The following is a 12,735-nucleotide window of genomic DNA, read 5'->3' as shown; positions in this document are numbered from 1 at the left end:
TCATGTAATGGCATGCACATTTTGATTACAGTGCATGTGCATTGCTACATTTACCAGTCTGCCCCTGCTCACTGGCCAGTTCCTGGCAAGTTGCTGTGACTGCCATGTATTGAACCATTACTGTGTCCATTTGCATGCTTTTGGACACTACATTCACATGTACATGGTGTCAGATGTGCTTACGGCCATCACCCTGGGTGCCTGCTACAGCCTCCGCACTCCCTATCCCCTCTATGCCCTCGATGTTGAGGAAAGAACGGGCCCTCTCCTCCCAGGGCATGAGGTCGAGGGGTACCAACGGGCCTTCTCCTGTGCCAGCACTCTCCCTCCTCTATCTGGCTATGAGGCTGCAGACCCTCACTTTTAGGTCGTCCCAGAACGTGTGGCAGTCCTTGGTGCTATGGGGTACAGTTCCCACTGCCATCACCCTTGCCACCATGTTGGCCCATATGGCTGTTTCCCTCTGGGCAGACGTTTATCGCTGTCTGCTGATGAATAGCTCTTTGGCATGCTCCACCACTGCATCTGCCAATGCAGCTAGCCCAGCCTCTGTGAATTTTGGCTTCTGCAGCCAGAGGTCTGGTAGACAGGCCTTTCTGTCTTGTGCCATAATGTTGCACAACTATAAGGACTGGATGCCAGCAGGAAATGGTTGATTCGGGGTGGATTCATTTTTTTAAGCTGGCCTTCGCCAAGCCTGAATATGGGGGTACCTATACATGGTAAATACTTGCAAACTAGAGTGGATGGTGAAATCCACCGAAAAGAAGTACTTCATAGCAAAGAATAAGCATAGAACCTGCATGCAGACTGCTGCCATGTCTCATTTACTAATGGGCACTTGTAAACTCTTGAACCGCCTCTTCCTGAATCCGGTCCATCCAAGATCACCTCACGTTCCTCAGAGACCTGGCTCTTGAGCCGTCCACTAGTGACTCACCGTGATCTGCCCTTTACTAAAGGCTCAATGGCCAGAGACGTCTTGCATGAGGAATGTTGCAGTCTATGGATGCTGTAATAATTAAGCTTAATAGTCCGGGTCCAAGGGTCATTCCAGGTGTTATGGGCCCTGAAAACCGAGTTAAAGGTTCGGGCACAGCAAAGACATTTAACCAGGTTTCGAGGCCTGTAATGTCCTGTACGGACCGAGGGTCTATAATGCCATTATAACATGTGTCACTCTTAATAGTAAAAGCATATATACAAACATATAAATGATTAGTACAAACATCTGCCTGGGCCATCGCAGGGAATTAGATGGGGGTACACACTGGGCAGCCACTATCCTTGGAAGTTGGCATTCTGAAAAATCTCCGATTTATACTGCAGATTGTCTAATGAGACTGCTAAATGAATATTCCAAGGGTTATACTAACGATACTATCTATAATCATTTGAAGGTGACCTTTGCAGACTCTTCAGAAGCGGCTACTTCTCTGGAGTGTAAGTGACTTCAACGAGCGTACGATTCTGAAGGGCAATTACCACACCCACAAAACGCAACGTAGTAAAATCTTGTACTGTTATTTTTAAGCAGTTATTTTTAAGATTACTTTGTAGCAAAAATTCTGATTTTAAATACCTCAAAAAAATGCATTGTATTTTTCAAAATTTCTGAAATCTAGCTCCAATGCTGCCGTGCCACAGAAACCCATTGTACCTGTAGACCTGTGTTGGACGTTTGCTCTCCTTGGGCAAAGCAACACATCCCCCCTTCTCTGTTGAACTCTTGATTGTCAGAATCACGAAATCACAATTTAGTCACTGAAAATTGCTGATTTGGCCTGGTGCGTAATTATGAAAAGAAGGACATAAGATGCTGTGTAATCAAGAAGGCAGCTGTGAGGGGGACAATGGGCGGCCAGGTAAAGTAAAAGACGGGACAGGAGCACAATCAGGTGGGGAGAGTGAGGGATTAGGAGTGTGTTCTAGTGCAGGAGTAGAAGATGGGTGCGCATGCTGCTCCTGGGTGGGACACTGGAGCAGGGTGGAGGGAAATGGAAGCAGAGATCCAAATGGGAAGGAAGAGAATGTCTTAGATGGGACACCACTTAATGCCAACAACAGTCCACCAGCAGACCGAACTCTACCCCATTGTCCCTCCTTACAAAATGCAGGGGGGCCTCCTTACCATTGGCACCGTCCTTTCCTTACCCCTTTTTCGAAGGGGATCCACGCCATAACAAGTTTTCTCCCATCACTGTTGAGTGCTTTCCCCTTTTTCCGCTTCCCCTCCCTTAGCACACACTTACTTGTGTGCCAGGTCTTTTAACCGACTGGGGTCTAAGGGGAATTTCTGAGTTTGTGGCATCATGCCTGCCGGCTGCATGCTGATATCTGTCCCGCAGCATGCACACGCAGTACGATAACTGTTTCTGTACAAGGCATTGCAAAACATCTTCTGATGTTTCTGAATTCGTGTTTTTGTACATGAAAATTGAGTTCATTACATGAAGGTGTAAGAATCATGTTCCTGCCAATTGCGAAGGATACATTAAAGTTAGCTGGTGGTTGTGGTGATTGTGCAAACCGTGTTTCAGAGAAATACTCACCCAACATGTCTGCCATGGAAACGGAAGCAGGGCTCCGAGCACAGTCCTTACATTTCCCTGGCTTTCTTGTGGCATGTGGGTGGCAGCAGAGCAGCACTGACTCAGCAGCAAATGGCAAGTGCAAACCAGGGAGTGAAAGGGAAGGGAGGAAGCAGCGAGGTTGCCGGGCAGCAAGGGTGGGGGAGATGGCAGGTGGGTGCTTGCTTAGAACACGGCCTTGGATTGTGGGATTCAGCCCACGTTCTGAACAGCTTGATTGGCTTCTACACCCGCCCCAGGTGCCAATATAAGAACTAAGGGAGAGGGATCTTATCTCCATAATTGATGAGATTTTGTGCACAGACCATGAGTCATAGGATAGGAAATTAATGGCAATAACGAGGGTGCCCAATTCAGCAAAAACATGCTACTGTACAAACATATTAAAGCTGACATACTACTTTCTAATGACTGTCTCCTTCTTACAGTTGCAAGGTATCGTAGTGTAGACGTGTCATTACATCCCATGAATGCTCACTACATTTCATGGACGTGCTAATGGCTGCTTGTAGAGCAGCATGGCAGAATGCATGCTTGGGCATACTATTGCATAATATAGACAAGAACACAATTTGGACAGGAAGTACAGGGCTGTTGTGACAAATGAAACATTTTGTGGAACATAGGCTATAATGATGTAGGATTGTGGTTCCAGATAATCCGAAAAGTAAGCAAAACGTACACAACTTGCATGGTGAGAAGAACGAAAATCTGCAGCCAGAGCGGAAAGGAATATGGTTATGAAACAAGGAGTTTTGGAAATTTGCTAGCATATTTGGTCTGGTTTTGACTATTTATTATAATCATTGACGGAGGAAAATAGGGAAAAATACGAAATTGCAAGTGGAATGGGAGAGACCATGTCAACTTCAGGATGTATTTTTAAACAGTTTCTTTAAAGATTTGTTCTGTGCCTCTTGTGTTGTAGTTGCTGGATCTTTCTGAGATGGCTTGAATCAAACACAAAAAGCATAATAAACCAGGTGCAAAAGGGAAACACAATAATGCCTGTGCTTATGTTTTATTGGCAATATTTGGGAGCAGCTGAGCGGGCCTCAGGCCCTAGCAAACTCTCTAATGTTCAGACATTGAGGTCATCATTTTATTTTAAGTCTCCGGATTGTTAGAGCAGGCTCGAAAACCATACCTAGAATGTTTTAGCCATGATGTTATGCCCTATTTACCACTCAGGGGTATTTTCAAATTTTTAAAAGGCAGAGTGGTGGGCATGGAATGAAAATGATGCCACGGACACCTGAAGACTCTATCTGTGAAAAACAAATGCATTTCTGACAAAATTTGGATTTCATACTGCCAGAAATGCACCGGATTCCTATGAAATACATTTAAATGTCACTGCCAGCACGTACCTTGTGGGAGGCATTTACGATAGCTTGGATTACTACGTGGAAATAACGCACGGAAATTCAACTCTGCCCGTATTTCCACGTACATATTTTTCAAGGCGGGGATTGCGCAGGTGACTCGTGTGTGGCGCTGTCTGTTCCTTTTGCCCATTTAAGAGAATGAGCCCCAGTTTCCACTTTTTTCTAGCTTCGATTGATCTATCACGTTGGATAATGTGGACTACACGGATTCTATTTCCTAAAAGATTGGTTCAGATGGTGGAGAGAAATAAGTGTCGTGATGTAGGCATTTATTTCAACTGGCCTCTGATTCTCATCTGGCTTTCACAGCTGTGCAAGGCTGAGAGTAAAAATGTCCTAAAAGATGTAACTAAGGGTCTGGCATCAAATGTGGGCTGCAGCAATCTCCATCAGCAGCGCTATTGGAACGCAAGTGATGATCTCGCGAGATACCACAGATGTCCTGCAAAGGCCAGGATGTGTGTGTTGGGTTTAGTGAACTGATCCTGGCAGAAGCACAATATTATATCCTCCAACCTGGGGTAGAGGGCGCTCGCCTTCTCCACGCCCTCTCACCCCAGCGTCCCTACCCTGTTGGATTAAAAGGAAGGAGAATAGCCAGATACAGCAGGTCTGGGAAGCCCACCGGTCCCTGGCCAGGGTTGCCAGCGTGGGATTTCCTGCATAATTTGGCTACAGAAAAATCCCTTTGGGGGGAAAAACAAGAAGGTGCGTTTTGGCAAAGTTTGGGCTGATTTGGGCTACTTTTCAAAACAGAATTATTCATTTAAGAAAAGTTGGTAACAGGACCAGCAGAAACTGCCAAGGGATTTGCTCTCCTGGGGGTATTTCAGTCCCCATTCACCTCCAGAACAGTAATTGGGAGGGTACTGTGCCAAAATCACCACTCCCCATCTATATGCCTTTGAAAGGGCAGCTCTTTGTTCCTTGTGAAAGGCAGCAAGTCTTCCTATATCAGCATTCATGTTTGGGTGACAGGAGCTCAGGGTGGCTTCTGCACCTGCAAGCCCCCGCAGCTGCGCCCGTTGACTACTGAAATCTTCTCTCATGACACTGTGACAAGGAGGAAGGATAGCTCGGGGGCCAAAATGTAACGCCTTAAAGAAGTATGGTAAATAAAAGAAATCTGGTTGTGGCTTTATTTTGCCCATCTTGAACGAACAACAAGAACCACAATGCAGTGTGGGGATAAAAAATGCCCTTTTTGGTTTTGCAAATGTGCTTTCTATAGTTAGACACATAACTAAAGGTAGTGTGTGATAAATGCATCGTTCGACACACTGAAGCAGATTGGGAGAGAATGCAATTGGGCTATATTTGGTCTTGTTTTCAGCCCGGTTGGGCTACATGTAGGTTTGCATTTCTGGTAACCTGTCCTTGATAGAAGCAACATTTGGAGTGGAGCATTTAAATGCATGAGGCATATCAGATCTGACCATCAGATTTCTACCCCACCTCCTCTGAGGTGGGGACAGCCGGACAGCCTGCTTGGGGCGTACAGTTTATGTTGTGCGCATCCCTGCGAGTGGGAGTAGTCATGACTCGGCAAAAACACTTTGAATTACTAGTTTGTTATAATTTTTTAATAGTATTCAAATATTTACGATTTTATTAATTACAAAAAGGGTTGTGGAAGTATGGAGCAATGCATACACAATTTGGTGAGACATGAGCGAGCAAGGAGCAGGACCAGGAAGAAGATCAAGAAGGGAATTTGAAAATTAAATACGGTCGAAACAAACACGGTTCGTGCATTGAGAAAATGGGCTCTTCTCCGGCTAGTGAGAAATCTAAAAGCAGAGCTCTGAAGTTTCCATTGGTAATGCCTGATAAGGCCACCCAGTCCTGTTTTGTTCTCCTTTGTATTCTGGGACTTGCAGTTTTTTCTTTGCCATTTGAAATTTAGGAAAACTACATATTATCTTAAGTTGACTTATACAGCGCACTGTTACAATTTGCAGGGTCTGTAGGCACTCACCTGGCTCTGTAAGAAAGAGGGTGGAACGGTTACTGAAGGAAGAGGAATAGGATACAGGTCGTGCTCTTCTGTTGAACAAGGGGGACCTGGCGTCTCTGTGTGTCAGCTTTCTAAGTGTGCTTGGATTGTTTTGTCTGGCTTCTTGTGTCAGGAACGGGTGAGGCCCAGTGTCTGGGATTGCTGATTTGCGGATGTTTCTTGTGGTGGATGTGTGGTTTGTGTGTTTTCTGTGTGGTGTGGCTGGGTGGTCGAATTCTGAGCAAAATAAGGATTGGAAGGCCTTCACACCCATGGCCACAGGAAACTTGAGAGCTCTGTATAAGTGAGGGAACTGAAGTGGGGGCGGGAGTTTGTGCTTTCTCACATTTGTTAAAAAGTTTATATGCATTCAAGCATCCAGGTTTGCATAGTTCCCAAACAAGAAAAAAAGGAGGACGGGTGCCTGTTTAAAAGCCTGTACTTTGAAATAGGATGAAAACTGATCCTTTTTTTAACTTTTCGTTGTAAAAATATAAATTCAATGTATTGACATATATTCCTGGCAACCCTGGGTTATATCTTCGTAGCACAGCATAAGCAGATCTACAACTCGCTCGAATGACCAATAAGCATTGACAAAACCAATAGTTGTGACTATTGTATGGTGAAAAATCTTTTCTGATCTCATGCACATGGGCACAATAGAACTCTGACAGAAGATGGATAAGTTGAGGGGAAGCAGACAGAGTGGGAGCAAGGGTATATTGGGGTGGATAAATACATGTGAATGTGACGCTTGATCATTGAATGAGTGAGAGAGGTGAATGAATGGATGATAAGGAGGAAAGATGAATGGGTAAGGCACTGGTGCTGGAGGGATGAATGAAAGATTGTAAAGGTGGATGAAGAGATCAAAGTGTAAGGGCATAAGATCCAGTGAGATGTATGGATGGATTAATGCATAAGTGAGATATGAATGAATTGATTATTAAATTTTAAAAAAGGTAGGGGTGGATAAAAGAGTGTCAGGATGGGTGAATGAGTGACAATGTGAAGATGAGTGAATGGGTAAGTGTAAGAACAGTGGTGCGAAGAAAACAGTGAGACTGAAGGCCATGCAACATGAAGCTACTGCTTACTGTGCAACAGGTCATCATTCCCGTTTGTCTATTTGTAACCTGGGACAGTTGTAAATAAAGCACTACAAGTCCCAGATTGCAACACACAAACCAGGACTCAAAGAGCCAATTCATCCAACATGAAACAATTTGACAGGCTAGTGACTTTCAATTGTGAATCCTTGAAAAGATTGCCTAAGGGTAACATCACTCCTTAAGGTAAGAAACATGAGGAGCAAGAATCGTGTAGTGCTTCATGACTGCAGCCCAGAAATGACGAGAAAAGGGAGGCAGCTATATACATTCGAAAGACTTTGGAAGAGAAGCGCTACACATTTAGGTCAATGCTCCACAATCTTTTGTAGCTCACTCTTGTTCTGGTGGGATCCATTGTAACAACTGTACAGGAGTCGCTAATTGCGAATGAGGTTAGGATGCTCTGACCAGGTCCCTAAATCCTCCCCTTTTTGAAAGAGGTCGCTCATTCTAAGTGGAGTTAGATCAGGCATTGCAGCTCGTCAATGCGTATTGACTTTTTCCTTCCCATATATAATCTGCAGAGACACTTGTAAATATGGATATTAAGGATGTTGATAACACTATATTTGACACAAATATTTGTTTAAGGATGGGGTCCCCATATCTGTTGTCATTATTAATAATTAGGCAAATACTATGCTCTTGCTCTCTAATGTGTGAGATGCAAACTATGTTAGGTACCTAATGGTGAGAGTTTTAGTTGTATGATCTGTTTTTGGTTATTGTGTTTTAGTTTCACAGTCAATCTTATATACAAAACGATTCATTGCATACTTACACTTAATCATCTTCCAGCTTTCACAATTAATGTTGATATCTTTCACAAAGGCTAACACAGCTAAAGCTAGCGATATCTGCTGGGCAGCAAGGATTCTGAACCAAAATTGCTCAGTCTGCAGGCTAAAATCCTCATTAGCAAATTTACTTAGCCAGCGCTTTTAATTCAGTAAAAGAACATCACAATCAGGATTTAGGAGTTAAGTTGTCAGCCTCGCTGTCACTCGAGGTACAGATAGCGTCTCTTTGTCACTAAGGGCACTACAAATGTAGGGTCATGCGTAAAGTACTTGTTTTCATTCCCCCTCGGTTTCATGCTCTGGCTGCAGCTTCTTTGGTGCTCAGTGTGGTCGACTACTGCAACTCCCTCTATCTCGCCCAGCCGCTATATTTGTTGCATCATCTCCAGATTCTACAAAATGCTGTGGCTGGAATGATAACTCAGACCTCCTCAATTCACATTACTTCTGCCTGGCGACAGCTGCACTGGCTCCCCATTATTCAAAAGGTCTGGTTTAAAAGCATATGCATAGGGCACCAGGCTTTTTATGGCACTGGAGCAGAGTACCTGCAGCTTAAAATTCGCCCGTATTTATATCAAATCAATCTCTCCGCTCACAGGAGTCATTTACTATTCAAGTTCCTCGCGTCTGGCTCACTCGGGTGGGCAGCTGTGCCTTTTCTGTCGCTGCGGGTACTTTGTGGAACTCGCTTCCCCTGTCTTTACGTGCTACTGAGGACCATCTCTCTTTCCGTTGCTCCTTGAACTCTTTTCTGCTTAAATAATCTTTGACATTAATCAATGCCTTGTGCGAATGTTCCTGTTATATTTGTATTTTGTATTTTTATTGTGCTTTATATAGCGCCTTTGTCCAAAGAGCTTTACATAGGAAAAATCAATGGTACATAAAATCAGCAGTGTAAATCAACATTCAGATACTGCCAGATACTCCTGTTGTAGTAGCGACAAGATGCCCCCGGTTGAATGTTGCGCTCTTTAAGTGCCAATAAGATAAGTTACGACAAGACACTCTACAATCAAATGTTTAATAGATTCCTACAATACATTGCAAAATCGACATTTCCTTATGCGCCTTCTGTAACTTATGCAGAATAAGGCCAAATAAAATGTGTGATAATACAAATGCCGATTTCTTTCTGACTCAAAGTATTCGGCAGTTGTGTTTGCCAGCAGATGGCGAACAGATTTAAGCGGCTTACATCATTAGGACACATACATTTTAAAATGAGAATTTTGCAGTCCACAATCATGCATAGATGAACTGACACCATGTGCTGCTTGGAGAACCAACGCATCAAGATCTTTAGCTGCCCAAAAACATATGCTATTGTTTCCTTGTTTCTCTTTGCTGATTTTCCTGGTCTTTAAAAGTGTTGCTACCATTGTACATAGATAGCCTACTTCAGATGAAGCATCTCATAACTTTTATAGATGGTACTTAAGGATCAACTGGTTCATCTAGTCTGCCAGTGTCCCACCCTGTAACGTCATAGTCTCTACATAGTCCCCAACCCTGTGTTTGACCTTAGGATGTGATTATCCTCACTGTCTTTGCCATGACATTTTGAGTTCTGTTTCAGTTGCTGTCCTCACTCCTTGTGCCAGAAAGTAGTTCACAAACAGAAGCCAAAATTCACACTTCTTGAAAAAGCACCTGGCAACTCTGCTTGGAGTGTGTTCATGGGGTGCTGATTTCACCTCAGCGTGGTATTTTTTAAGCCAAGCCCTCTCTGTTGACATCTGCCCGAGAGCACATTAAGTGTGAGGGTCTGCTTGGTTAAGGTGTGAGGTAAAACGAGCTTTGACCCAGATAATGCCCAACTGGGCAGCCCTTCTTTGCACAAGTTAGCTTTTACAGCTCTGCTCCTTTCCCCTTCAGTCATAGGCCAGTTTTTACAATGGAAATCGGCGAGAACAATTCTAGGTGTGCCTATTTTATAACTTTCTTCTTTCTGTTTCTTTTCAAGAGTTTATGTAAAGTTGCTTTCATCTATACCTTGTGCAGTCTGTTTTTTCCTTCTATTTCTAGATCAAGTCGTGAGTGATTACAGACAGACACTTTACTGTGCAACAAAGGCATTCCAATAAGATGGTTGACACCGAGTATGCACACCCCTTTACTCTCTATGGCTGCCCAACTAATCACAAGTCCTTTTTGTTCTCATGGTGGATTGCCTCGCTTCCTATGGCTTCTTTTTCCAGTTTCATTCTGTCCAGCAACTACAAAACTTAATAATAGAAGATTCTTTAAAGAACATGCAATCAAAAGAGCACAATAGCAAAGAATTTACTGCACTTTGTAATACTTTGAAAAGAAGGATGAAAGGGATTTTTTCAAAATGACTTTGTTGCCACATAGTAAAGTACAGTCATGTTTTTAGAGGAGCCACAATGAATATCTATGAGACAATGCAGCTACAATGAATTTCCGTGGACATTTATTGTAAATGTATTTGGTCCTTCTGGAAACTAGACTGCATTTAACTTTTCCGTCGGTCAGTAAGATGAGTTTCGTACCATAGAGCAGAAGAGCAACCAAGAACCACATACGTTTTCGTAAAATCTTTTTGGAAAATCTTCTTTCACTAATTTTGCAGACTGTGACCTTGCAGTCTTTTTTGGTGCTGACATTGTACGTTCAATATTTATTTGTGTATAGTATTATGCAATTATCAGTGTTACATTTGATGTGATGATTTTATTTGTATTGTTTTAGCTCTGAAGTTGTGTTTAAATTTAAGAGGTATATTTGTGATTTATTGTTTGTTCGCTCATTCAGTATTTTCATTGTATATTTTCTACAATTCTTTTTTGATAGTGAATGGTCACATGTTCAGATAAAAAAACTTTGTGTAAACGACACTCATAAGCATTAATAAGAACTAAAAATTAAATTAATTTATAAATGATGTCAGATTTTCTAGCAAGATTTTTTTTTTACATATCTCGTTGACAATACATCTACAAACATCATCAGTGGATATTTTTTGCAAATTTATTTGTATCTTCTGCTAATCCGACTCGATTTTACTTTTTGGTCGGCCTATGAACCCATCTGATTGTATAGCACAGAAAAGTACATTTTATTCAAATACTTTTGGGGGAGGAGGTCATCTAAGAGTAGCATTTATTTTTGCCTGAACACAGGAACACAGTAACATAGAAGATGTTCCATGAGATGGGTCAAAATCTGACTAGATCAATGTTGTTGGATGAACTTCTCTTCTGTGTCTGTTATCTTTTATCCTAGGCCCTTACTGGCATGGCAATTGACAATCACATGCTGGGTCTGAGGGAGATTGCCCGTGAGATGTGCAAGGAATTGCCCGAGATATTTACAGATGACATGTACCTGGCAAGCAATCGCTTTACCCTTTCTACCAGCCAGGTGAGTCTTTGCCGCCCATTACGGGGAGGGAGGAGAGGGTTGAACCCTCATCACTACTGATATATGTTCAGTACTGCTCACTAAACTAAATGCAAAATGGTGGTGGGTTTAAGGCACGGTTGCAAATCAGAAGTACAAATTATATACATTTTTCTGGTGTGTGACTCGGCACTACAAAGAGGGATGCTCTTATGACCCACACTGACTGAAAACACATTGAAACATTACTTTTTGGATTTATTTCAAGTTTGTTTTTGTTGATTTTATTTTTATTCATGGTGACACTGTGGTCATAGGGGTGTGTGCGAATGAAAAAAGTGCAGCAGTTTCCGGTGCGTCCTGCACACCCCAAACAACTGTGTGATTGTGGAAGCATGCAGTCAATGTAGCACAGGAAATCATGTAATGAAAATCCAAAAGTAAGGGCAAGGGCGGTGGGGAGTGGATAGCAATATTTCAGCTTTCACTGACCCTCCATGACCATAAATCGGAGGAGCATTGGCTGGCTTAATCATTCAGCATATAGCAACAGCTACAGGGCGTGGCTAAAAGACGTGCCCTGTCAATTATTTTCTGGTATGATTTCCCAAGAAAAAGAATCCACATTAGAGTACTGTCAGAATTTCTTATCCCACCTCTTAACAAATATCAGAGAAATCTATAAAAACACAAAACAGAGTAATCATCAATATTTAAAAAAAAATCCAAGCAAGAGAAAAATAGCAGAAGACCACCATAAAAAACAAAAGACTAATTACACGAACCAATATGAATGAATAATCTGCCACTCAAGAATTGCGCCACATTTGTCAGTTCAAAAACTCAAAACAACATCCTTTATTCCTTATTTGCCCTTTAATTCTTGTTAACACGTGTTTTGGCTACTCAAGAGCCTTTCTCAAAACAAAACAGGGCTTGATAGGGTACACATCATATTCCGTCTTATTCCATAAGTCCCGGGTAATTCCCGGGTAATTCCCTTCTGCTTAGTAACAATCCATCTCCTCGCGTCGGCCTCGAACTGTAATGGGTTCGAGGCCGACGCGAGGAGACGGATTGTTACTAAGCAGAAGGGAATTACCCAGGATTTATGGAATAAAACGGAAAATTATGTCTACCCTATCAAGCCCTGTTTTGTTTTGAGAAAGGCTCTTGAGTAGCCGAAACACGTGTTAACAAGAATTAAAGGGCAAATAAGGAATAAAGGATGTTCTTTTGAGTTTTTGAACTGACAAATGTGGCGCAATTCTTGAGTGGCAGATTATTCATTCATATGAGTAACCAAGGAGGTAGGGGACTGGTTCCTCCAACAAGTGCCACATAGGATGCGACACGGCTGAAAAGCTGAATTAAACCAATCTAGGTCGCCAACAGGAGAGGTTGGACCGACAAATATCCCAAAACACTAATCTGTAATTACACGAACCAACACCTCTATCAATATCATCATACAAA

General features: G+C 42.5%; 1 protein-coding gene across 1 annotated transcript in view; it reads left to right on the top strand.

The window, feature by feature from the left end:
* Nucleotides 1-12,735, top strand: part of CHAT (choline O-acetyltransferase) — a 692,169-nt gene that overhangs the window by 654,781 nt on the left and 24,653 nt on the right. The window contains exon 14 of the mRNA XM_069610814.1: nt 11,143-11,280. Coding sequence (XP_069466915.1) covers nt 11,143-11,280 — 138 coding nt within the window. The remainder of the gene's footprint in view (nt 1-11,142; nt 11,281-12,735) is intronic.

The sequence above is a fragment of the Ambystoma mexicanum genome, chromosome 8 (assembly GCF_040938575.1).
Source record: "Ambystoma mexicanum isolate Mex_15411 chromosome 8, UKY_AmexF1_1, whole genome shotgun sequence".
NCBI classification, from domain to species: domain Eukaryota; kingdom Metazoa; phylum Chordata; class Amphibia; order Caudata; family Ambystomatidae; genus Ambystoma; species Ambystoma mexicanum.
This window is presented reverse-complemented; position numbering and strand designations above follow the sequence as displayed.